The 25,945-nt window shown below is 40.1% G+C and overlaps 3 protein-coding genes across 12 annotated transcripts in view; 2 read left to right on the top strand and 1 right to left on the bottom strand.

The window, feature by feature from the left end:
• Positions 1-429: 429 nt before the first annotated feature.
• zfr2 (zinc finger RNA binding protein 2) lies at positions 430-21,498 on the top strand. 10 transcript variants are annotated; one of them, XM_042417878.1, is made up of 19 exons: positions 430-550; positions 3,328-3,583; positions 4,566-4,680; positions 5,825-6,049; positions 7,647-7,981; positions 8,238-8,426; positions 8,655-8,895; positions 9,260-9,438; positions 9,979-10,098; positions 10,800-10,945; positions 11,804-11,930; positions 12,072-12,277; positions 12,627-12,795; positions 14,157-14,331; positions 17,921-18,009; positions 19,022-19,117; positions 19,285-19,396; positions 19,540-19,637; positions 19,740-21,498. In XM_042417878.1, exons 1-19 carry the CDS (start codon positions 498-500, stop codon positions 19,911-19,913), a joined length of 3,105 nt encoding a protein of 1,034 aa, XP_042273812.1. In that variant the 5' UTR covers positions 430-497; the 3' UTR covers positions 19,914-21,498. The 10 variants fall into 10 exon arrangements, with proteins under 10 accessions (XP_042273812.1, XP_042273811.1, XP_042273809.1 ...); XM_042417877.1 differs by having other exon boundaries at positions 4,563-4,680; positions 5,822-6,049; XM_042417875.1 differs by having other exon boundaries at positions 431-550; positions 3,328-3,568; positions 5,822-6,049; positions 11,777-11,930; positions 19,285-19,411.
• A 166-nt stretch (positions 21,499-21,664) lies between these two features.
• Positions 21,665-25,945, top strand: part of matk (megakaryocyte-associated tyrosine kinase) — a 9,572-nt gene continuing 5,291 nt past the window's right edge. Inside the window, exons 1-7 of the mRNA XM_042417880.1 lie at positions 21,665-21,882; positions 22,109-22,151; positions 23,428-23,541; positions 23,639-23,754; positions 24,125-24,344; positions 25,501-25,594; positions 25,784-25,849. Of these exons, the coding sequence (XP_042273814.1) occupies positions 23,428-23,541; positions 23,639-23,754; positions 24,125-24,344; positions 25,501-25,594; positions 25,784-25,849 (610 nt within the window). The 5' untranslated portion in view covers positions 21,665-21,882; positions 22,109-22,151. The remainder of the gene's footprint in view (positions 21,883-22,108; positions 22,152-23,427; positions 23,542-23,638; positions 23,755-24,124; positions 24,345-25,500; positions 25,595-25,783; positions 25,850-25,945) is intronic.
• The window catches only part of LOC121901165, a 21,510-nt gene continuing 21,218 nt past the window's right edge, over positions 25,654-25,945 (bottom strand). Inside the window, exon 2 of the transcript XR_006097190.1 lies at positions 25,654-25,815. The gene's annotated coding sequence lies outside the window, so the exon portion shown is untranslated. The remainder of the gene's footprint in view (positions 25,816-25,945) is intronic.

Below are 25,945 nucleotides of genomic sequence, written 5' to 3'. Positions count from 1 at the left end.
CTGCATTTAACATGATGAATGAAACATCTTCCCAACCGGAATAATAGCAAAAATAGGCAATATTCTATTGCCATTATTGGCAAAATCTTTCTTTCTTTCTTTACCTTTTCATTTGATACTAAACTTCTCTCTAGTGTTCCTGTAACTCATATCACCGTGCTTTATTCACCTTTGTCAGCAATAAACCGCTTTTCGGAGATTTTTTTAGATTATTTGACACGCATGCCTAGCACAATGAGAAGATTACATGACTAAAACTTATGATGAAAATACACTAATGAGTTAGCAGAAATAGTGAATCAGATAAACACTGTCTCGCTGTATATTTATTGATAACGTACTGGCTGTGTGTGTAAGATAACTTGTTGTCTACGCAGTTCCGGTGTAGCAGAGCGGTGTTCCCACCGGCTGCAGCAGGGGGGGGTGAACTATCTTGTCGGCCAGTTTCAGGGTCTCTCTGCTGTCTGTCAGCGCTGTACTGTACTGGGGATGCCAAGATGGCTGCAAGCAATTATTTCGGCTTCACACATGGTGCCGGTCCGCAATACAGGTAATTCAAGTTGATGCAGCTTCATGTCAGCGCGACTTTTAAGTCACATTAGCAAGTCGTCGGTGTTTGTCGGTCACCGGCGGGATTTGGCTGCGTGGCGGCGCAGAGACGAGCTAGCTTGAAACGCTAGTTGAGTTAGCTAACGTTAGGCCAACGCTTCCAGACACGCTGCTCCACTTTAGGTGAATCCCAGTAAAGTAAAGTCATCCTCTACTGATGGTTTAACACCGCCGATGTACTTTACTGACACACTGATGTCCTGGTTAGTGTCTGGCAGCCGGTTAACCGAGCTGACTTCAGCTGTGACGGTGAGATTTTGGCAGCGGTTAGGATTAGGGAGAGCTAACTCTGGTCTGGTTTTACTGAGGGTTTATTATCTCACAAGCGGTTCATTTATTATAGATGATTGATCAATAGAATCATGCTGCCAGAGAGGAAAAAACTAGATAGATAGATGCTTGTGTTAGAGGTAGAAAACTAAGTCAAACCCTCGCAGTATGGATGGTTGTTTGGCAAGTTGGTCTAACAGGTTAAATTATTTTATATCACTTTGACAGGTGACCATATTAAATTGACATTTGACTCACTGCGGTCAGTGAAGTGTGAGGATTTCATGCTTCTGGTTGGTTTAACAAACCAAACCTGGCAAACAGAAGTGATGTTGCTTTCCCTGCACCATAGCACACACAACATGCATCCTTCTTCACGTCTATTTAGTTATCAGATTATGAATAATCCTTGTTAACAGACCTGCAGTCAGTGCTGCCTTTATGAAGGTTAAAATGTTCAGTTTTTGATTAAACTGTTGTAGAGAGGTGTTGTTTCAAATTTAGGTTATTTTAGAGGCTGTTTTTGTGGTTCTGTTGAGTTTTACTGCATAATACTGAGGGGTGTCACATGTTTAGTCAACCCCATTAGGGCTGATAAGGATATTATCTAGATTAATCATTTAGTCTTTGAAATGTCAAAAAAAGGGAAAAAACTCCCATTTTAGTCTAAGATAACATCTTCAAATCTCTTGTTTTTTCCGACCAACAGTCCAAACCCTGAAGCTATTTAATTTACAATAAACATTAAACAGAGGAAAGCTGCAGTTGCTCACATTTGAGAGGCTTGAACTAACTAAAAAGTGACTGTAATGATTAATCGATTATCAAAATAGTTGCTGTTTAATTTCCATTTGGTTAATCAACTTATCGCTGCAGCTTTAAACCCCATTTATTATCAATCAGTGTAGACTAAATATTAGTCACATCTGTCAGTGTATCATACAAATACAACCAAGAACAGATTAGACTGTGTTAGTTTTAGCTATGTGTGCCTAATGTTTGTACGTTTCCTTCAGTCTGAGCTACTTCCCCTGATTTTAATTAACTGATGACCTGTCTTAAAGGTTCAGTCCTATTTCCAGATTGAGCTCCAACTTCTACAGCTTCAATTTAGATGTAAGGTTTTTGTCTCCGTGTGATGCTGACTTACTGCAGATAAGGTAACAGTGTCTGTAGTATTTACAGTCGTAGTATAGTATTAGTTCCATAAGCATTGAGTGAGTATTAAGGTTTACTCTCCATTGGGAAACAGCTGTATCCTGTGTCCAAAATGTAAAATATTTAAAAGATAAGACATTCGGATTTCTGAGCTTTGGTAGCAGGAATCGGCCAGAACACAAAAGTAGGTCAACAGCCGAATGTTTAACTAAATTTATCGATTTGTTTTCCGTTTTATTTGTACTGCTGAAATATCTGGAACGGTGTCAGACTTGAATGTTTAGATGTGTGTCACTGCAAAGTATGTGACACTTTTGTAATCTAAATATTAGATCTTGGAAATTTGCAGTTCGTGCTTCTTCAGTATTTTAAGGCTAAGATAATGAAAATACAGAGCAACTATTAAGATACTCGACATCAGCTACAGACTAGTCAGTCTTGGAAAAAATTATTTTTCCCTTCTTGGTGGTCTTTGCATGGAAGTAAAAGTTTCCTGTGCAACTTCTCAGTGTTTCCACACTGTCCAGCATTTATTTATAAGATAAATTTAAGATCACTCTTATAGCACGTTTACCCTGTGCGTTCTTGTATGACCTTAAGGCGTCATTTAATTTTAGCCTTCTCACGTTCTTGTCCATCCTGTCAGTGAAAGCTTAATAGAGATGCTGAGGCTTCAGTTACAGATGTCGTTGCCAGTAACCGCTCTCTGCGTCCCGAATCACTGTCACAATTCAAATCTCACAAGAGATTAACGAGAGGTCGGTGCAGGTCTGTTCAGTGAATCATATATTATTTGAGCTTCTGCAATTAAATCATCCCGATCAGGTGTGATGTTTACGTGTTACGTGTTGGTAGTTTCTGTCATTTAAAGTGCAGTAAAATTATACTGTTACTAAAGATGAATGAATAAAACTCACCTGCCTGCACTGTACAACAATCCTGCTATTCTGTAAAGCTTTAGTTGTTTTCATGTAAAACTCACCTGGGATTAATTTACATGATCACAGACAAGGACGCAAAATATTCTGAGCAGATAAGTTGTTACACCAGACAAGATGGATCCTGTAGTGAATGCAGTTCAAAATTCAATTTAAATTGCTGTGATTAAAAAAAGGTTTTGCTCTGAATGTAAAAATATCTGCCGGTATTTGACTTTTTTATTAAAGAAAACACATGCACTTTAAATGTGATCTGATCTCAGGTTTCCGTCAGGATAAAGACTGAAGTGAATGTTTTCCCAAAGTTTCATAATTTGAAGTCTAACTCCCCCTCTCCTCTCCTCCTCTTCAGTACCCAGCCTCCCCAGGCCTACTCCCACCCCTCTACAGCCAGTTACAGCGTCCAGCAGGCTCCTGCTGTGGCTCATGCAGTGACCGCATCCTACTCTCCAGCCCCAGTCCAGGCAGCCCGGCCTGTGGTCTCTGCCCCTTACCCTACCTATCAGAGCCACCAAGCCCCCCCAGACTATGCCTACAGACAGCCAGATCCCCCAGCTCCTCCGCAGCCCACTACCACCCCACAGACGTACCAGGTATACTCGGACACGGTCAGTCTCTTTCTGCTTCCCTTATGATTTCTGCTTTCCAGTGTCTCACTGCATGACGTGGTCATTTTGGATGTTGTATAATGCAGTTTTTGTAATTTTAAAAGTATTTTTTAAAGCCACTGTGTGTAGAATTTAAAAAATGTCCTTTAGTGCTCTCACAATGTCAATATAAAAAAGACGGTTTACATTATCGTGGGAAATCTTCAGATGGGCCAATAAATCTTCAGGTCACCCACAACGTAGCATTAAACTCAAAACTTTTAAGAGAAAGACTCAAAAAAATACACTTGAAGCTGGTAGAGTTCAATGTGAATAGGTTTACTGTGCATAAGGACCGATACAAGCAAACCGAGGCCTCGATCCCGGGAACCTAATGCAAAATCATAAAACATCATATTATAAACCCTCTTTACCCCTCCTAATGTGGAGCTTATTTTCTAGTCTCCACCTCGTTTTTTAATCATATTCAAATCTATTTTGGCATTATTGCTGAGTTCATTAGTGATCTTGACGCTTGGTAATGATCCAAGTATGATTCATCTTAGAAGCAATGGTGTCTCAGACTTCTCTAAACTTTATCAGTTGCACCTGGTTTTGGAGATAATAATGTCTCAACATCTTCCACAGGCCAAGTGACCTTTAATCACCTCACAGAGAACCAAAATATTATATTACTTATTAGCCTTCTAATGAACTTCCCTGGGTACCGTCTCTTATTGACATAAATGCTGTCTTTGCACATTCACATCCGTTTGATCAAGGGAAGGCAGCCTCCACCGCAGCATTTCTCCACAAACAAAATCTTAAGCCATTAGAATAATTTGATAATCAAACACTAATTCTACACGTTGTGGCTTTAATGTCGTTTTATGATATCTGTGCATTTTGTTGTTGATAAAACAAAAATAGTTATTAAGCTATGCTGCAGTTTTAAGATGCTGCGTTCACATTGGATTGAAAGCTCTCTTGTAAACTTCAGCAGGACAACTACAGCTACGGACGGCCCGCTGCCGTGACGACCTACGACAATAAACAGTACTATCAGACAAGTATAGCCCCAGCTCAGAGGACTCCCACAGAGAATTACTACCAGACTGGTGAGTCAGTTTACTTTTATTTTTAAATTGTCTGGAGTTGTTGTTTTTTTTAAAGTCATTTTAAGGGCTGGATGGTGAAACTGCAGTACAAATACATGATGTGTACATTGGATTTTTCAACTGTAAAATGTCATACTCTGTATCTTTGTCTCAGTTCTTTAATGACCAAATTCAGAGGATTTGTATCAGAGATGTCTGCTGGACTCAGATTTTTTAAAACTCTCAAATATGAGTATCGGCTCTGGCCTCAGACATCCAGCATTAGTTGGGCTCTACTCGACAAGAATCCCAAATCAAGATATTGTAGTTTAGTTTTCATGTCCTAATGAATAATAATTTAAATACGATTAACAAAAATTGGTCACAGTTTGAGAGCACATGTAAATACATGATACTTTTGACTTTGTAATTTTGAATCCTGTGATGGAGATTTACTTAAAATGTATGTAATTGCTGAATCACTGTATGTAGATACATCTTGAATAAGGAGCATTAACCTTTGAAACATTAAGGATGAGTCTTGCGCTCCTCTTTATGTGAGTGTGTATTGGGAAAACTGGTGACTAGATGACTATGGGAGCCGAATACGTAATTCTTTATAACCTTGTTTTCTGTCTTGTGGTATAAAGTGAGTGTTTTGGTGTAGAGCTCTAAGCAAACTGTATGCAAGACACCCTGTTTGTTTTGCCTTCTGGTACCAGAATGAAAGAATACATTCAATAAGGCAACAAAGACCAGCGAGTTATCATTTTATTCACCAAAAATACTTGAGCACAGTTTTCACCACAATGTTGACTTTCATATAATCAGTGTTTCAGGTCTAATTAACAGCGTAGAACTCGGATAAACACTCCTCACTTGGCTTGCTGTGGGAATAGTCGCTCATCTGTCATTACGGTGTTCGTGTTGTTTACTTTGCACTTTTCGAGGGTTATATGATACATGTGGAATGTGTCTGGTGCTCATTTAGTAGTGCAATGAGGATCCTGTCCGCCTTGCCAAAAACTCTTGACAGGCCATCCCAGAGGATGTGTCGGATGCGTCGGATCTCTTTTGCTCTCCGCTGCTGACCTTCTTTTCCACCTCTTCTCTCCTCTCTCCCCTTTGCTCCATCACTCCCGCGACTCCCTTCCTGTTTCAGTAGGAGTGAAGAGCGCTTACAGTCCAGCCCCCACCACTGTGTACAGCCAGCCTCCTCCACCCCAGAGGCAGGTAACAGCCCTGAAACCACTGGCCCCCTCCAGCTCTGTGTCCACTAGCTACAACATCTACCCAGTATCCACCAGTGTCCAGCAGCCTCCCACACCCATCTCCTCCTACACCCTCGGCTCCACGTTCAGCTCCTCTGTCTCAGCCACGTCCTACTCAGGTAAGATAAGAGATGGGATTTACCCAACATGTTGGCTGTACAAAGTAAAATAAATACAGCGTAGCATAAATATACTTTATATTTACACATAGTAAAGAAATAAATACATATGAAGTTAAACCTGCATACCAGATTTTTTTGGCCACAAGGAGGCAGCAGAAACACAAGCTGTAAACACAACACTGACACATTGTCTCTGAACTTGGCAAACATTTGCCTATCACACATTCGGCAAATACGGAGCAACATTAACCACTGGCCACCTGTTGAAAGATTTACTCTCCTGGTCGCTGTTTTTGGTCTACATCAACCACTAAGGGAAATATCCGGCTCTGGAAATGAACATCAAATACATAAAAAAGGTCTGTCTGAAGACATTTATTAGTTTCTGACTCTGAGAAAGTGGGAAAAACAGTAAAATTCCCCAAAACTACTGTATCTCTGAACTATCTCTTTAACCGGATCACACACATTTAGGCTATTCTACGTGACCTCCTTTTGATAACTAATGTAATATTTTTTCACTTCTATCACTGAGCCTCCCCTGAAACTGTTTGGAGCCCCCCTGGTGAGGCCCGCCTCCCACTTTGAAAACCTCTGGTTTAGTCAAACCTCACGAAGGATGCAGCAATGCTCGACATGACACTCTACACACTGAATGAACATAAACAGTATAAACCCAAACATCAAACACAAAGCAATAATATTCATATATTTGAGCGAAACATTTTTATAATCCACCAAAAGTCTCTCACAGTCTCTCTAAAGAACAATAAAATAACAAAAATACTGCGACTCAAAAATCCATTTCTGGTTTTCTCTTTCAAATATAATTCAGTTCAGTTCTGGTTGTTTCCAATAAAATGAAAAATGTCATTGATGATTACCTGTGAGTTTATCACTTCACGCAATCCCCTTCACATAAAAGTGGTCATGTGATCCATCGCTATAATAAAGATATTGATCATAACTGCTAAAATAAAGGTGCAATGACTGACTGAAAGGATTATTGTGTCAAAAACGATATGCAATGAAAACAGTTTTCAAAAAGGTGAGTCTATTGTATGTTGTGATATTATTAATTATGTAAAAAACAATGCAAGTCATCCAACTCAGCTACAGTAAAAACATAAGTGAGAGCTTAATGTGACGTTATTTACTGGCACAGAAGAGCTGATATGTTTCTTCTTTGTTGTGTCCAGCTTTAGTGAGTGACTGTGTTTTCAGTGCAGGTTGTTTCATAAGATTGCGTCGTATCCACTGTGTGTTGCAGTGGATAAGAATAAAGACCAAGTAAGCCAAGAGTGTCTTTGATGCTGAACAAAAGCCTGAGCTGATTGTTAGCAGCTGAGACAGGTGTATACAATTATTTTTATCTTGTTAATTAAAGGTTGAAGTCGGGATTTCTTTGTACATTTTTAATACCTATCAAAGGCGACTGCGATCCTTCTTGATCTTTAGTTGGCCTTGATGCAGCCTCTGGTGAAATTAAAATATATCTTACTTATTGCCAGCGTGACTGGTGGCTGTTCATGTGTGACCCAAATCCCGCTTTTCTCTGCTCTCACTCTCTCTGCTCCTGCTCTCTCACCCTTAGGCATTAGCTACTCCAGTTATGATTCAACCGGCTACACCTCCACATCCACCCCCTCCTATTACCAGCCAGCCCAGCAGACTCTCTCCCAGCCGCAGCCTCCTCCCCAGCAGCCACAGCAGCCCCAACAGCCCCAGCCCCCCATCCAGCCGCCCCCCAAGCAACTCACAAGCTCTTCCTGGAGCAACTCGGGCAGCAACATGGTGACAGCTCCGGCCGGAAACACTTACAAGAAACCCACGTTTCACCAGAACAAGCTGCAGAAGCCTAAAGGGCCTCCGAAGCAACCCCAGCTCCATTACTGTGAAATTTGCAAGATCAGCTGTGCGGGCCCGCAGGTAGGAGTTTATAATGGCAAGATTTTGTTCATAAGCTTTCAATATAAAGCCCTCTCTCTGTGGTGCAGTGAATACAAAAAATAAAACAAATATGTTACATTATTAAGATGTGAGACTAGAGAACATTAGTTTCATTCTCTCTTGAGTTTATTTTGTGAAATCCAGTGAAAAAGTAACAAATTTGACTTTTTTTCTTTATGTGTAATTTATGGTTTCATGCTTCCATTCGACTAACTGGTATGTTTTACTGAATCAGACGTACCGGGAGCATCTAGAGGGCCAGAAGCATAAGAAAAAGGAGGCAGCCCTGAAGTCTGGGGGGCAGACGGGGGCCAGCAACGGGCCCAGAGGGGTCCAGACCCAGTTACGCTGTGAGTTATGTGACGTCTCCTGCACTGGAGTGGACGCCTACGCCGCCCATATCCGCGGGGCCAAACACCAGAAGGTTAGCACAGCTGTGATGCTTTTGTCTTTGAGTTTTCGTAGTTCTTTCAGAAGACTCAACACAACATGCTTTCATTATTGGACACGACTGTGGTGTACTCATGTGATGTTCCCTCCGAGCTGCCAAGTCTCAGAACAAAACCTCCCCCAGGGATCTGTGATGGGATTAAGTATCAGCGGCCTTAAATGGTTGTATCTCACTCTGTCTCTCTTTGTCAACCTTGGAAAGGTGGTGAAACTTCACACCAAGCTGGGCAAACCTATACCTTCAACGGAGCCGGTGTTGGTGAATTCTGCTCCGGTTATCACAACCTCGACAGCTGGGAAACCTCCAGCCTCCACCTCCGCTCCTGCCTCGGTCTCAACCACTTCATCTCCTGCTGCTACACCCAAACAGATGGCTGTAAACGCCACGGCTAAAACAACAGCACCAGTCAAGAAACCAGCTCCTTCCAAAATAACTGTCATTTGTAAGTTTGTCAACTTAGAGCACTTTAATATCTAGTCCCAATCTGATGTTTATGATTTCCTACCCACTTCCCATCCCCTAGTGACCTACCATTTAAAGGTTTAAATCAAAACTCATATGGGTTTTGAAAGAAACTCACACTTCAACAGAGTTTTTAAACCTTGAAGTGTGAACCTATATTGAACAATTTTCCCCTCAAAGTCATTTATTAGCATTTGAAGTAGAACCCTTCAATATAAGTATTAATTTAAGTGTAATACAAATGTTTTTTTCCCCAACAAAGGTACATATGGTATTGGTATATATCATGTATTTGTTATATCATAATTAGTGCTTTAAACTGCGACATCTTGCCTGCTTCACAGCCAATAAGCCAGCCAGCGCTCCGGTAGCAGCAGCATCAGCGGTGGTGGTAGCAGCGAAGGTGGAGGAGCCGATGCAACAGTCAGTTCAGAAGATGGAGTCTCAGAGTGACGATGAGGACAACGACAGAGCCGGGGGCCAGGGAGACATTCAGCCAGTCGGACACGACTATGTAGAGGAGGTAAGCAGGAAATGAAAATAAAAATTATCCTGATATCACTCATAAATGTATCCTAACCAGTGCAGTATATCTGAGGAGTAATAATGGTCACAGCTGGTGTGTCATAGGTACATCGGTTTCAAGTAATATGTTGATTAATATGCACATTTTTAAAGAAGTTACTGTACATTGTAAAGTAAAAATTGCTTTAGATTATTTTAGAAACAGTTTTATTATTATATAATTTGTGCAGCTTTCTGTGTTGTTCACAGGACTTTACAACATGAACACAAAAGCAACACTTGGAACACAAACGTCAGGGTCTTATTATTAATACTTGGCCAATATTTTCATTAAAGAATTTGTGCTTCCAAATATCAGTTCTGGCTCCAGAAACAAAAAAACATTTTTAGTCAAGCTTCAGTTGTGATGATGTTGGGAAATATATATAATACAGTATATTTATATGTAATTCTAATAACAGTTACATTGTACTTTAATTTTGAGATACTATATACTAATATACTACTTGTATATTCATCTAAACTTTCTGTCTTTCAGGTTCGTAACGATGACGGCAAAGTTATCCGATTCCACTGTAAATTGTGTGAATGTAGCTTCAACGACCCAAACGCTAAAGACATGCACCTGAAGGGAAGAAGACACAGACTGCAGTACAAAGTAAGAAAGTTAGAGCATCACTATTGATTCCTGTCTGACTGGTTATCCACAATCAGACAGGAATCAGCTCCAGTTATCACAACCACAGACGCATAATGAGCAACCTTCATCTGTAAAGTTGAGAAAAAGGCTTTCAGTGTTTCTGGTATTATATAACTGAGACTCTCAAACTTGGTTCCATACACAGAAGTGTTTTCAGGTAGTTTTCCAAACTGTCTCTATCCACACTGAAACACTAACACCGTGGGTAAACTGTAATCTCTTCCTTCTTCTCCTTCCTTCTTCCTTCAAAGAAAAAACAAAAATTTCAACCATTATCTGATAAGGAGTTGGGTAGAACGGATAAACTAGTCTGACAGATTTACAGCCTTTAACCCAGGCTTAAACTAATCCCCGGAAAACTCTTTTTTAAATATGTCGACAATGACATTATTGTGTGAACGCCTGTTTTGATGCACGAAATGAGCAATCGCAGAGAGATCTGGAGGTGTGAAAAAACTGGCCTTTTTAATGTTTCTTGCCTTGTCTTTGAAGGTTTTCATTCTGCAGAGCTCAGATTGAATTTTCACTTTATTTTTTATTCTGTCTGTATTGTATGTAAATGTGGGAATCGCCTGACAAAGTGCAGGCTCACATGTGTCCCGACTCTCTGGCTGCATTCCCCTTACATTTCTTCTGTCGTCCTCTGGCTCGCTCTGTAGAAGAAAGTGAATCCAGAGCTTCCTGTGGAAATCAAGCCCAGTAACCGGGCCAGGAAGCTGCAGGAGAGCAAACTGAAGAAGCAGAAGCAGAAGGCGGTGCTGAAGAGACAGAGAGACGATGAGCAGCGCTGGCACATGGAGATGAGGTAGGACTTCCAGACAAAAATAAAGCCTGAATCCAAATGTCCACACTTCACTTCTCTTAAAAGACTTAGGTTCCTGAGAAGTCTGTGAGTAGCAAAATAAACTGATCATTAATAAGTTACACAATTTATAAGCCATAGTGATATTTATCTTTGAAGACATCTGGTCCTCTAAGTTTACTGATGTTGGGAGGTTTATTTTGCATAATTTGCCAATATCAGTACAGTTAAGAACCGTTCAGAAATTTTATTCCCGTTGTGGCCTGGTGCCCTCACAGACTTCATGTGATGATGGTGAACAGTCACAAGGGTTCAGTTCACAAGTCTTGAGGTTGGACATTTAGATTCAGTCAGAGATCTAAATTTATGTACTCTTAAGTTTCCCATGTTTGCACAGAACAGACAGAAAAAGAAAATATAAATTCATCCAGGTAATACCAGTGAAGGGGAAGTGCTTAAGTTAATCAGCTGACTGTAAGACTGACGCATGTAGATGTGGACAAAAAAGGGAATTTCTTACAGTATTTTTATAGACGCTTCCTATTCTCTCGACTCTCTCTGACACTGGTCAATCATATGATCTCTCTTGCATGTATAATAAGATACTGTAAGTTGTTGCCATTGAATTAGATTTTATCATAAATGGCACTTTTAGGGGCCACCTCATAAAGTTTCTTAATTTACCAGGCTTATTGTTTTGTTATAAGAGGAATTAGATCACAGTAGAGCTTTTGGTAAAGTTTTTTTTAAATGCTTTTAAATGTTTTTATTGACTACTGTTTTTGGCAGCCATGACCATTGCCCTCTGGAAATAAGTGACTTTTTCTGCTCTAGTGACACATCCGTCCCCCTCTCCTGCAGGAGATATGAGGAGGACATGTATTGGAGAAGGATGGAGGAGGAGCAGATGTACTGGGGGGAGCAGAGACGCAGGATGGCTCCTCCACCACTGATGAGTCGCCCGGGTATGCCTGTCCCCCCTCTACTGGTGAGCTTCGCGATTGCTTTGTTGTGCTTTCACTTCAAAAAATAAAAATTGGCTCAAATCTACTGTAGAAGCTTTTATTTTATTCCCGTTCCCCTCAGTTTTGTAGTGTGATGAATTATTTTATTCACCCACTTCCTTCAGACGTGTGTGCGGCGGCCTGACTCCCCGGACGACCGCCACATCATGGCTAAACACTCCACCATTTACCCGGTGGAGGAGGAGCTGCAGGCTGTTCAGAGGATTGTCTCCCACTCTGAGAGAGCCCTAAAACTGGTGTCCGACTCCCTGCTGGAGAAGGAGACACCAGAAATTACTACTGCTGCTACTGAAAGTGGAGACGAAAAGGGGTAAAACGTCAATTTTGGCAGATTATTTTTTATTTTTTGCTGACACGTTTGGGAAAAAAAGCACCTAAAAGCACTTTTATTGATTTGAGCTACGGAAATGCAAAAGTATCAGTGAGTATCTGTGATCTGGTGAATATAGAAGCCATCAACAATAAAAGTTGCTGTAAATGTTACCACTTTAGCTTTAAGTTAAGCATGTATCTGATCCAACAGACATATATATATAGATAGATAAAGATATATATCTAATAGAGATCGACACAGGTTCTGTTGAGGCTTTGTGTTTATAATACGTGTGTAAAACCTGCTCTTAAAGTCTCTATCTTGGCCTTTTTCCCTCTCCTGACAGTACTGAGAACTCAGGACGGCTGCTAAAAGGCGTGATGAGGGTGGGCATCCTGGCCAAAGGCCTGCTGCTTCGTGGAGACAGAAATGTTGAACTCATCCTGCTGACCGCTAAGAAACCCACCATCACTTTACTGAAGAACATCGCTAAGCAGTTGCCCAAGGAACTGGCGGTAAGAAAACCTCACCAGTAAACTAAAGGGAAATGAAAGACTTCCCATGCTGTGCATGAGGCTGAAGGAGGGAAGGATTGAGGAATTCACAACATTAATATTCTTACAGTTTAGGTTTTACCTTAAATATTATAGGTGGGTATGGGATCATATAGGAGGACTGTAGAGACAAATCTGACAAAAAAGGCGTACTGTGCTGGTTTTCCCAGTAGTTTTCTAAATATGTGAAGTGCAGCGTATTTTTAAAACGAGGAAGTTATATTTGTCAGGTGGACTACACTGCCTTATGACTTGTCATAAGAGCTGCATCCTGAGGGACTGAATGACTTTTACGTTATATAAATAGAATGGGAACCACAGGATTTCCCTTTGTCTTTTTGTTGTAGAGCAAGGGAACAACAAAGATAATTGAAAACGTTGTGATGTAATGATGTCAGTAAACTCACATATTTTTAGATACAAGACACAAAAACCCAGAAAACTTCAACTGCAAAGACTCCCTTCATCCTAGATGGGTTTTTCTCATATTCCAGAGGAGTTCATGTTTCATTAGTGAACATGTACAACTATCTCCCACAGCCAGAAACACAATGATTATAAACTTCTAAGCTGTAAAAGAGAAATCAGTAGAGTTACAGTAACTACCACTCTGTAAAGGTAACGTTTATAACTCCATTAAGTCTGTTTCTCATTCGTTGTTGTTACAGCACATCTGGGCTGTTTATCCTTTTAATATGACATCTTAGGGAATACCGTGTGGATTCTGGCTTTGGGAGGAATTTTTCCATGTTCAAAAATGACTAAACTTCCCTCAGGCTAAAGAGAAAATCCCATGTGAATTACTTAATTTAATGGCATTTCCATTTAAGGCCCACAAGACAGAGGATTGCTACCAAATACAGCTATGATGACAACCTGAAGGTTGTGATGTGTTGTAATTGCTCACTCTTCCTCCCTCCTACTCTAGCTGTAACGAGTGTCTCATTAAAGGAGCTTTTCACTGATCTTTAGATTCACTGCCTGGTTATGACACCTGAATCCTACAGAGTGAGATGGGGTTTTTCTTCTTAAACCGCCTGATTTCCTTTCCTATATATCATTATTATCATTATTATTATTATTATTACAAAGATATTGCTGATGACTAATTGTTGAGAGATATTTTTGTTCATGCCACTAACCCTGCTTAAAAAAAGGGAACTGTAATCTCAATAGCCTTGAAAAAAAAAAAAAATTGCACAACCTGAGGTTAAAAACATTACAGCATTGCCCTGTAACCTTGCCAGACAAGGCTACTCTTTGCCCCCCGACACCCCTCCTCCTCTGTAGTGAGTAATCCCAAGTGTCCTTTTAACCGGCAGACATTTTCTGAAGATCAGTATGAGGTGCAGGCTCACCCCGAGGAGGCGAACATCGTGATATTATCAAGCAAGGAGCCCAAAATGCAGGTGACCATTTCTCTCACCTCGCCGCTGATGAGGGAGGACCCTGCTGCTGAGAAGGACAAGCAGGCAGGAGGAAAAGCGGCTGAGAAAGGTTAGAGAAGCCAAAAGCTTTCAGTACCAACCAAATGTTAGCGCTGTGTGTAATACACTTATATACCCCCCCACTCCCCCCCACCCCCCGCTCCACCCTTCCACCTGGTAGCAGCCTAAAATTTTAGGCTGAAAAGCTCTTAAATTACTGAATGAGAGGTGGGACTTTAACCAAGCCCACATTCAAGTTGTTGTTTTTTTTCTTTAACTCCTAAAATAAGAATTAACTCTCACATTCATTTGTCCCACTCTTTTCATTTCCCCCATTTTTTGCAGTTACACTAGACCCCCAATTTCTTTATTTCTTTTCCACAACATGGGAATCTAAAGCCGGGCTCTCCGACCTTTCTGTGCCACTAGGGTGTGTGTTTATCTTGTGAACACACGCTCAGATAAAAACCTTTTGGGAAACTATAAGAGAAAAGCGATGATCACTGTTCAGATAATGCCCAGGGATGAAAATGCATCAAACGGTGACACTATTCAATAAATATTGTTAGTTTTGAGGCTTGATTTTTAAAAAAAAAAAAAAAAAAAAAAAAAAAGTTTTGCTTCTTGTTGCATTTTGGTGATGATACTATGAGGGGGATTTTGAGGTCCAGTGACTTCTCATTCCCTTTTCTCTCATCCCTGCATCATATTTGCGGCATTATCGATGATAAGGTGTTGGAGTGTCATTTTATCGCCTCACAATGATCCGTGTTTAAATAATAATCAGACAGCATTAGTAAATCCGTTGTCATTGAGCTAATTTTCAAGATCATTGTGTTGCAAACACTCCTCCACCTGCTCCAACAACTGTCAGCATTGTAATGTGTTTTTCCCATTTGGAAAACATGTTAGAAATGTTTTCTGTGGCCGCTGTCTTTTATTTATTATTATTTTTTATTTTACTTTTGTTTGGGTTTGTTGATCAGTGCCCCTAATTCTGTATCAGCAGACCTAGACAAGCTAATGGCTAATCCTGAAGACCACACTTGTACACATACCACTAAGAACGGTAAAATGAAAAGACACCAGGTCGCCCATGTTTATTAAGCTTTTCAGAGTAGGAAAACCCTCTCAGCTGTCATCAGAGGGGCTCAGCTGCTGCTAAATCCAGACTCTAAGAGGCCTGATAAATATGGGTCGTGATTCTAAGTGGTATGCTAGTGTAGACTTCAAAAAAGAAAAAGTGGCTTTGTTTTTGTTTTGTATTTCCCCTGTAAGAAAGCTAATGTCCTCTGTTGTTGCTACAGTTCTAGTGAACATGGAAGTGTGGAAAGCCCGACGGCTGCTGTCACGAAATATTTCTTCATGGCAGTCATCAGTAACCACATTGAATGTTTTAGAGAGAGCTGGACTTTGTCATTTTTTAGGTGACCAGTCTTGTAAATGTGTCTTTTAAATTTGTCCTCAAATTCTGTCCACACACGTTTTATTATTTCATAGATTCAACACAGACAAAAGCTTTTTTTTTTTTTTTTTTAAAAAAACAAACATAACTTTGTATTCTCCCATTTTTAGCACTACTAATTTAGTTAATCTCTGGCTTTGTCATATTGTGTTTAATAGATTTGACTTAAATTGGTTTGATTTTTGATGTTGTTACCTTTTTAAAATATGGAGGCATGAAGGGAAAGAAGTATCTTCGCTCTTGTGCCTTTATCTGCAAGAGAAACTTCCTTTGAAACATAATCAACCTTTTTCACAGCAGATATTTGATGTGACAAAGCAAGGAAAGTACATGTACATTTCATAACATTAATGATGGCTGAATAGTGTTTCCAAATTATTGAACCTGGTAAAGTTACACCAGTATAACTTCCTTTAATAGAATTGAGCCATCGTTAATGTTATCATGTTCAACTGTGCTTTTCCTGCTATGACAAGTCAAAATGTCTGCTGTGAGAAAGGTCCGTTGTAGACGAGTAATGGAAGCCAGACTAAAAACATTTGGTATAAAATGAGAACAAAACACACATCTCATTTCCAAATACCCGTCTCCAAGGAGATAAAAGTCCATGTTTCAGTTGTTAAATGCTCTAAAGTGACATTTTTTGATCTAACATGTCTGTGACAGTCAGGCACTCATGCAAAGCTGATGATCCAGTGCAAGAAAAGAGGAAATCCAAAACACTCTGTTTGAGTTTAGTGAAGGAAGTTTTTAAAAGAAGTTGAAACAACTTAAAAAATCTTTTTACCTATTAATAATTCTCTTAGAAAATAATTGGAAATTTTCCACGCAAAGGGAGCAATTGGCAGTAAAGTGAAGAAAACTGATTTTGACATTTGGTGAATGAATGAAAAGATGCAGATTCATGGCTAGTTCTTGAACAACTGAAAAATGTAATTTACGAGTTGTTGATATTGATGAGACTTCATGATCAGGAGAAGTAGCTGTATATCTGAAATTAGTTAAATGACAGAAAAATCTGTCTTTAATGCACCTTTCTTGTAGAGACATTTGGACTTGTTAAAGCAGGAAAAGCACAGGTGTAATTAATAACATTAACGATGGCTCTGCACCAGTTTAAAGTGGCTCAGTACCATCACCCACGGCACTGATGCACCTGAATGCAACGTGGACGTTATTAATACTTGAATTCCTTCACTACCAGTCGGTCTGCGTCCCAACCATCACCCACGGTCGCGAGCTTTGAGTAGTGACTGAAAGAATGAGATCACGGATACAAGCGGCCGAAATGAGTTTCCTCCGGAGAGTCTCTGGGCTTAGACTGAGAGATAGTGTGAGGAGCTCCGACATCCGGGGGGAGCTCAGAGTAGAGCCGCTGCTCCTTCGCATCAAAAGGAGCCAGCTGAGGTGGTTTGGGCACCTGGGCCTCCCTCTTCACGTGTTCCAGGCATGTCCAACTGGTAGGAGACCCCAGGGCAGACCCAGAACATGCTGGAGGGACTACATATCTCCTCTGGCCTGGGAATGCCTTGGGATCCCCCCAGGAGGAGCTAGAGGGCGTTGCCGGGGTGAAGGATGTCTGGGTTTCCTTACTCAGTCTGATGCCACAGCGACCCGTTCCCAGATAAGCGTCAGAAGATGGATGAATGGACATTATTAATGTTATTGGTTACACTTGTGTTTCACGAGTCAAAATGTCTTTCTAGAGAAAGGAGTACTCTGGCTGATGATAATTGGATCCAAATTAATTATAAAATTAGTGGAGTAGGCAACAAATTCACAAAATTAACTAAAGATTAAACAAAAACCCACCTGTCTTCTCTCTGAATGCCTTGGATTTCCGTCTTTGTTTGCATGTGTCTGTCACCCTCCGCTCTACTTTTTTGCTCTTTCTTCCACTCAGAATATTTGTAAAACATATAAACACACACAAGTCTTCCGTATTTGATGGTCAAATTTCTTGCTTTGTTCTTATATATTATATAATTTTCTCACCAAACAAACTGAAACAAAACAGTTTTTAAGGATTCATGGAAATGTCTGGTCACATCAGATAAATGTTTCCAGTGTTTTTGTAATTCCGTCCCTGGTTCGGCGACTGTACATCAGCAGTAACAGGTTGTGACTTATTGTCTGTGATCTTCTGGGTCTTGCATTAGTTTTGCTGTAAGTCCGTACGTATTATCTCCATCAGGTGTGGCTGAGAAGGACCCTCCTGATCTTCTGAATAAGAAGAAATGTCTGGAATACCTGGCTGCTCTCCGTCACGCCAAATGGTTTCAGGTAAACGCATCACAAACACTTCATCATCATTTGCAGTAGTGTATCCTGCTGCCATCATTTCTGGTTACTGTTTCAGTCCCTGCTGGAATTTGTTATTGTTTTATTCACAAGAATAGACCTTTTTCACAGTTTTGACTCATTGTTTGACTTATTTTGCTCATAGTCGGTGTAATTAATAAATAATATCTGTTATTAATGTTTTTTTAATTAGCTACACCAGTGTTTTTCCTATTATGACACGTCAAATTGTCTGCTGTGGAAAAGGTCTTCATCAAATTCCAAATTTTTTACAGCAGATGAAAACTTCGACTTGTCAAACACAGGTTTAACTAATAACCTTAATAATGACTTCTTTCCATCTAGCTGTGAGAGGGCCTTGTTATTACGGGTGCAGCTAAATGGAATGACGCCATCATCGATGTTAAGCAATATAGTAAATAGAGTTGTATGTTGTAAGCAGACATTACTTTGTGTGTTCTCTGGCACTACAGAAGAAAAACCACATTGGTTTACTGGCATTCAAGTTAATTCCTGTTCTGTTATTTCTTGTGGGGCTGCTTGTTCTGTGATTTTTTTTTTTTTTTTTTTGTTCGTTTTGGTTTTTTTTGTTCATTTACTGTTAAAATGTTGTTTCTGACCTCCTGTTGTTCTTATAACTTTGGATAAAATCTCAATGCAGAAGCCTCCCATTATAACCAGAAAACCTTCCCACTATAATAAAGACAGTGTTTTATTTCAATAACATCTAATTTGTAGATTTATTTTCCTATTTTAACAAGTTACTGTGACTGTGTCACTACTATGGGACGGATTTTAGCTGTTTGTTAACAATCTCTAAGAGCAATTTGAAGTTTAGAGTAGAATCATACATCCTTATTTAAAACTTACATTTTACAGTCACCAGTTAAATTTACAATGGTGTCGTCAGAAGTTCAATTTATCTAATATTGATCACAATGTTAAGTTTATTTTTATTTATTTTCTTTTTTGTTTTTTGTCTTAATCTCTAAAGGCTCGCGCCAACGGGCTGCAGTCCTGTGTGATCATCATTCGGGTGCTGAGAGATTTATGTCAGCGGGTGCCCACCTGGGGGAAGATGCCCGGCTGGGTAAGTGACCTCACCTGTCCCTTATCATGTTTGCTGAAAACATTTACATTAATACTTTTGGCACACTTTGTAATGTGTATATCATATAATATCATATAAGGTGTGAGAGATGTGACAGTGACAGGAAGAGGTGTATCAATAAGCAAAAATTGTATTTCTTTCTCCAGGCAATGGAGCTACTGGTGGAGAAGGTCATCAGCAGCGCTACAGGCCCACTCAGCCCGGGGGAGGCCATGCGCAGGGTGCTGGAGTGCATCTCCACAGGCATCCTGCTGCCAGGTCCGACAGATATACGTATGTTATACGAATAAGTAGAGTTCAGAAAATCTCTCCAGTTGATAAACGCCACCACACCTTGATGATTCATTATTTCTCATCTCTTCTGTCACATTAATATTTCTCGTTTCCCTCCCCTTACTCAGACGGACCAGGTTTGCTCGACCCCTGTGAGAAAGAGCCGACAGACGCTTTGGAAAGCATGATGCTTCAAGCCAGAGAGGACATCACCGCCAGTGCGCAGGTACGTTCCCAAAGCTCCCATTCAGTGTTTATTGAGCATCTCAAAGCACATCAGCAGTTTTGTTTAAAACCTACATTTCTTTTCTCTCTTCTTCGGTTCCAGCATGCACTACGGCTGCTCGCTTTCCGTCAGATCCACAAGGTTCTGGGCATGGAGTCCCTGCCTGCGTCCAAAGCCAACGCTCGCAACCGCAAGCGGCGACGGGACGTCAGCGACACAGGCGAAGGGGAGGGGGAGGGCAAAAAAGACAAGAAGGAGGAAGCAGCGAGCGCTTGACCTCTGCCCTCAGAGTGGGGGCGTTTGCTAGTTTAGAGACTGGTAGAATGTCACAACTTTAAACTTTTTCTTATCTCGAAAACAATCTTAACACGCAGCTATACACATATGAATATAACTGACTTTACATGTTACATGTCTACCCTTGAATTAAGAGGAATAACATGTCGAGGAGGAGACTGAAAGTTTGAGAATCTGTACTGCAAATCCTTCTCCCATGTAGCGATTTCCTGCAGATTTAGTGTACTTTTTAAAGTGTGCAAAGTAAATTGGCTCAGTAAAAAAAAAAAATCATGAAAGTTACTGATTGCATCATTCCATTTCAGTATAATTGCACACTAACTACTGACCACCCCTCCATGTTCATTCACAATAGTTAAACCGCCACTGTCGCCCACAGTTGTATTGTTTATGTATTAGAGGTGCTCTGATATGAACGCCTCCAGTACAGTTTAAACATCAGCACCTTGCGCTTTATTTTCTCTTTAAAAAAGAGACTGAACCTTTCTGCTTTTCAGGCCAGTTCAATTTTACCATCCGACTCACGGAGCTAACATAGGTGCATGACGTTTGTACACTCTAATGTGTTTTTCAGTCTATGTTAAAAAAAGATGAGGTTTATGTTGAGGCTTTGAAACTGTGAGAGAGATCAGAGAAGACTGACTGTACTGTGATGTTCATTGTGCCTAAAAAACCCCGACACATTAGTAATAAAATAGTGTGGCGCCATTGAGAGAACCCTCACAGGTCCTTCCTGAACTCTTCAAGCCCTTTTTGCTCCCTCTTGAGTCTCCTGTAAAGCGACATTTCCCTCTAATACGTTTTGAAAATCAGAGGAAGCCAGGAAAAAAGAGTTTTAAAATCCAACCAAAGGCCCTGCACCACACGTTCAAAACGAGACAAAAATAACCCCCCCCCCCCCTTGAATACGTCATGAAGATTTGTCAAGAACCCACAAACTTGATGGGAGGTTGGGAGGTCCCCATGAAGCTCTCTGCGGAGAGGAAGTCTTTGATGAGAGACGTCATATGTTGCACAGTCTGTAGCATGCTGAGGGAATGAAGCACTTACGAAATGACAATTACTGTATGCAGCCATAATTTTATCATTTAAATATGCCTAGTAATCTTTTTTCTTCCAGAGTATGGTTAGCAGAAGAGAGAAGCTTTAGTCAGAAAAAAAAATGTAAGACTGAATATCTACTGTAATGATCAAGTGGTTACTAGTCCTTTGACTTTCTTCCTTGTGCCTGCATCATGTTGTGTATTACAGAAGACAAAGGGGAACATTTATGAGTTGTTTTGTCAGGTAATGATCTTACTTCACAGAGATGTAGGACAGGGAAGGGACAATTGCACAACTCTTTGGCTTAAAAGTTAAATGTGAGAGAATTATTGTGCAGTTTTAGTTAGATTTCATTTACCAAGAGCATCATATAGGTATTGCTTATTTTATTTCTGAAGGATGTTGCAATCTATTTTGTATTGTTGAAACGGAAAAGTGTGAACGTTGCTGTCCTATTATTTGAATGTCTTTGTAGTGTTGCCTAAAATTAAGGTGGAGATATTAAAACACTTTTAAGCCATTTTTGTCACCTTTGGATTTTGTTGTTTTTGTATTTTTGCACATTTAAGCAGTCAAACATTGTGTAGAAACAGAAGAACAAAATAACTTATTGCGTCACCTTGTTACACTTGAACTACAATTGCCTAAATATTGAGGAAGTGCTCAGACAGACACATCAGCTCTCAGAGAACAGCCGCAGCACGTCTGGGGTGTGAATAATCTACAGCGTCGCTTCTGCTAAGTTGTTAAAAAAACACGAAAATTAATGTCACAGCTGGATGAGACAAACGTGGACGACTTCTGCTGAGGATTTCCTGTCGTTATGGTTGTGTTTTCCCTCTGTTTACTGAGCCAGCAGCAGTCCTGAAGAAAAGGCTGTTAGCATCTGTCCACCGAGCCGCAGGTACTGAAACATTCAAGCTGTTCACTTTTAATTTATTCAACAGGAGCTGCCACTATCCTCCTACCCGCTGATGTCCTATTTGTGCTTTATAGTGCTTCAATACATCCCCATTATTAATTTAATCGACAGCAGCTACTTTTAAGGTCCATGTTTAGTCGTTCAGTATTCAGTATGATCAGTATTTTATGTTATGTAGTCGTTAGAGACATTTTTTTCTTTTTGACAGGTGACAACACAGAATTAGACCTCCTGCCCCGCACTTGGCAGAGGTGAGTACCGCAGCTCTGATCGGCAAATAAAGTCGTTTATGATTGATATAAGTTAATGTCAGACGCTGAAACAAGTCCCCTCTGTTCTCTGAGAAACATATTTTGGACTGATGTGTTAATCTTCTGTTAATAATACAATAAATTAAAAAACGTCATCTGTGACATTAAAAGTTTGAATACATTTTAACAGACAGATCATTCTGTTAAGAGGAGCTTTTATATTTATTACATGTGTATGCAATGTAGAAAGTGAAGTCACTGGTTAAACATGTAACCCTTATTTCAGGGTTTCTCGTCTTTTTTTGCCTGTAACGCTGTTTTTAGATACCAAAATTTGAGTGTCACAAACATTTGTATTTTATTCTTAAAATCATGAAGAGAGCACCCATCGATTATATTACACATCTGTATTTCAAACCTACCCAACATAAAATTTTTAGAGCAGAAATCAATACATACAGTACATGTTAGAAATCTTCCAAAATACCATCTTCTTATCAACTAACCCATCTGACCCAAAAGTTGAGAAACTCTGCTGTGTATACAAAGAAGGATAAAACCAATATAATGGCTAATGACTAATATATAGTCATTTCCTTTACTCAAAAGTCTGACTTCATTATTTCAGACAGGCTGAGAGATGTTAAAGGACAGGTTCATAATTTTTCAAGTCTGTCTTTAAACAACAGTCATGTGCCCAAATGAACATTGACACATGTTTTTCTTGGCATAATCATTCCTCTTGTTTATTCTGACTGTTAAGAGGTCCCTTCATAATGCACTTACAATGTAAGTGATGGGGGACAAAATCCACCCTTCTTTCTGTGGAGAAATGTATTTAAAGTCAGATCAAGTAGATGTCTTTCAACGTTACATCTTTTTATAGCCAAAGTTCCTCTTTTTGTCACTATACTTCCACAGCAGCTCAACAGGGAAACACTGTCTGAGGAGACACAAAGAGGAAATGTTATGTTAAAAAGACCGTAAATATGGCAGATATCCACTTAATATGACTAACTCAGACTGCTGAAGCCTCATATAAGCTTCAGATAAACTTTTAAATATATTTTTGCTTAAAATGCTTCCGCATTTTGTCCCCCATCACTTAAAATAATTTGGAAGGGATCTTCTAATGGTCAGTATGAACAGGAAGAATGATTACAGCAAGAAAAACCTGTTTCAATGTTCATTTGGGCACCTCACAGATTTGAAATTTGTGAACCTTTCCTTTAAAAGGGCCAACGTCTCTCTTATTATTATTCCTCTGCTCCTGCAGATGAGCTGGGCTGCTGGTACACAGTGTGTCGCCAAGGGAGACCACAGGAAGCCCAAACCTGGGGAACTGGCGTACCACAAAGGAGACATCCTCACTATTGTTGGCACGAGCATGGTACTGTCACACTTTACAGACGCTTCAAATGTCGGTTAGAGCAAAGCTATTTCTTGCCACCATTTGATGCAAGCAGACTTTGAATTCTCCTTTCTAGAAGAAAGGATACTACGAGGCCAGGCACAACACCACAGGAGAAGAAGGACTCGTTAACGCCACTAATGTGCGTGAGAGAGAAGCTCTGCGTGTGGATCCCAGCCTCAGCCTCATGCCGTATGTCTCCTCTTCTTCTGTATTTTACACTTTTTCTTGAGAACTGCTCACAGAAAAACTCAGCTATGTGTCATTGTTTTCTCACTTCAGTAGGACACATAGTTCACAAGTGGTATAACTGTGAAATACAGACACTCTTGTCTCTAACTTTAGCTGAAGTGTTGATCAACCTTCAAACACATCTTGTGACCTCATTGTGTGGGCTGATGATGGACGTGCACACTAACATTGCCTCAGGATTAATCATTTCAGCTTCCTTTTTTGTTGCGTTAACCACCCTCCTGACTGTTACAAAAATGGGAGTCATTTGGGATGCCAAATGGATCGTGTATCAGTATGAATACACTATCTTTGTGCTGTCTTTAACTAGCTGGTTTCATGGTAAGATCTCCGGCCCAGAGGCAGTGTCTAAGCTGCAGCCGGCCGAGGATGGCCTGTTCCTGGTGCGAGAGTCCATCCGCCATCCTGGTGACTACGTCCTGTGCGTCAGTGTCTCCAGAGAGGTCATCCACTACCGAGTGATTTATCAGGACAACAAGCTGACCATCGACAACGTGGAGTATTTCTACAACCTTATTGACATGATAGAGGTGAGAGAAAATGTACTGTTGTTATTTAATGGGTTTGTATTGTGATTATAAATGTTTGCAGCCTTGACAAAATCCAGCACCAATGTGCATAAAAACTCTGAGGAATAACTCATTCAGAATTCATCCATAAAATAGCATCATAAGTAATCAGTTCATCAGTTCAATTCAGCTACTTCTTCCATGCAAAGCCAGTGGTTTACAACCTGGGAGTCAGGACAAGATCAATCAGAGGGGTCATAAAAATATTGGATTATTTCACCTCTTGGGCCTCTAAAAATGCTTCAAATAAAACAACCTGAGTAGAAAGAAAACACTCTCATGTCTATACTGAGGCCATTACCTGTGACAATGTGGAGAACCACTTTCCTGTGCACAAATATATATAACCCTGTAAACCCATCAGCGGAACTGACACTAGTGTAAAAATATATACATCATGTGTCACCACAAGGAAACTTGTGAAAGCAGCCCTTTTATGGTTTATCTATATTGGGCCTGTGTCTGTGTGAGGGTGCACTGAAGGCTCTCGCACAGCAGCATCTTATCAGCGAACAGCAGACAGCTTCAGACGTGAGTCAGACCATCTGACTTAATCCTGCGAGGAAACAGAAGGAGGAGGTTCCAGAGGCGGATTTGGGCTGAATCATGTTATAAGTGCTTCAAAACCGAGCATTGATGTGTCACTTTAGATGAGTGTTTAATTCACATAGATCACTTTAAATGATGCAATTCAACTGCAGCCCCTTGATTCTTTATCACTGACACTGCAGAGTATTTAGGCAAATGTTCTGTGGTATAGCTTATATAATTGTTAATTATAACTATTGGTTTGCATTATGCTCTCACTTTTGTAGGTGAGCCACAGTGCTGACCGCAATCTTCAAAGGGCTTCCTGATTTCTAAGGGGGCTGTCTTTGCAGGGCTCGAACTACAGTATATGTGTCAAAGTGCCAATAAGATCAGTGTTGACTCCAAGAGCTCGAGAAAATAATAATGTATACTGTGAAATAAGACAAAGAAGTCTTATCATACATAGAATAAACAAGGATTCAGAGCCAAAAGAATGAATCAGAAGAAATTATAGATACCAAAGATGAAATACGATCTACTATAAATATATCCCTTTGAACGGTGAACAGTGTTTCCATCTTTGCAGTTCTATTCAAAGAACAAAGGCTCCATTGCTACGACTCTTCTGAAGCCCAAACAAAAACATGGAACCAAGTCAGCTGAGTTGGAGCTGTCTAAAGGTAAGTTTGATGTCCAGATTTATTCAGTAGAGCTGAAAAAAACATTAAAAGATCAAGGCTTCTTTGTAAAAATGATTTTAATGAATCATTGGTGGTCATTTTTACTATATAAAATGTTGATAGTAATGATCATAAAGCATGTAAGAGGTGGCAAGTTGTTCACAGTGTTCACGTCTCTCTCCTCTCCAGCTGGATGGTTGCTGGACATCACGAAGCTCAAACTAGGAGAGAATATTGGAGAAGGGGAGTTTGGCGGTGAGTTTTCCTTTATTTTGTCCACTCTTCTTGTTTTTATCAGCCTCTTTGTACCCTCACAATATTTCAAACGTACAACATGAAAACCAAAAAAAG

Source organism: Thunnus maccoyii, chromosome 7 (genome assembly GCF_910596095.1).
Source record: "Thunnus maccoyii chromosome 7, fThuMac1.1, whole genome shotgun sequence".
NCBI lineage: Eukaryota > Metazoa > Chordata > Actinopteri > Scombriformes > Scombridae > Thunnus > Thunnus maccoyii.
Note: the sequence above shows the minus strand (reverse complement) of the source record. Positions and strands in the feature narration are given on the sequence as shown.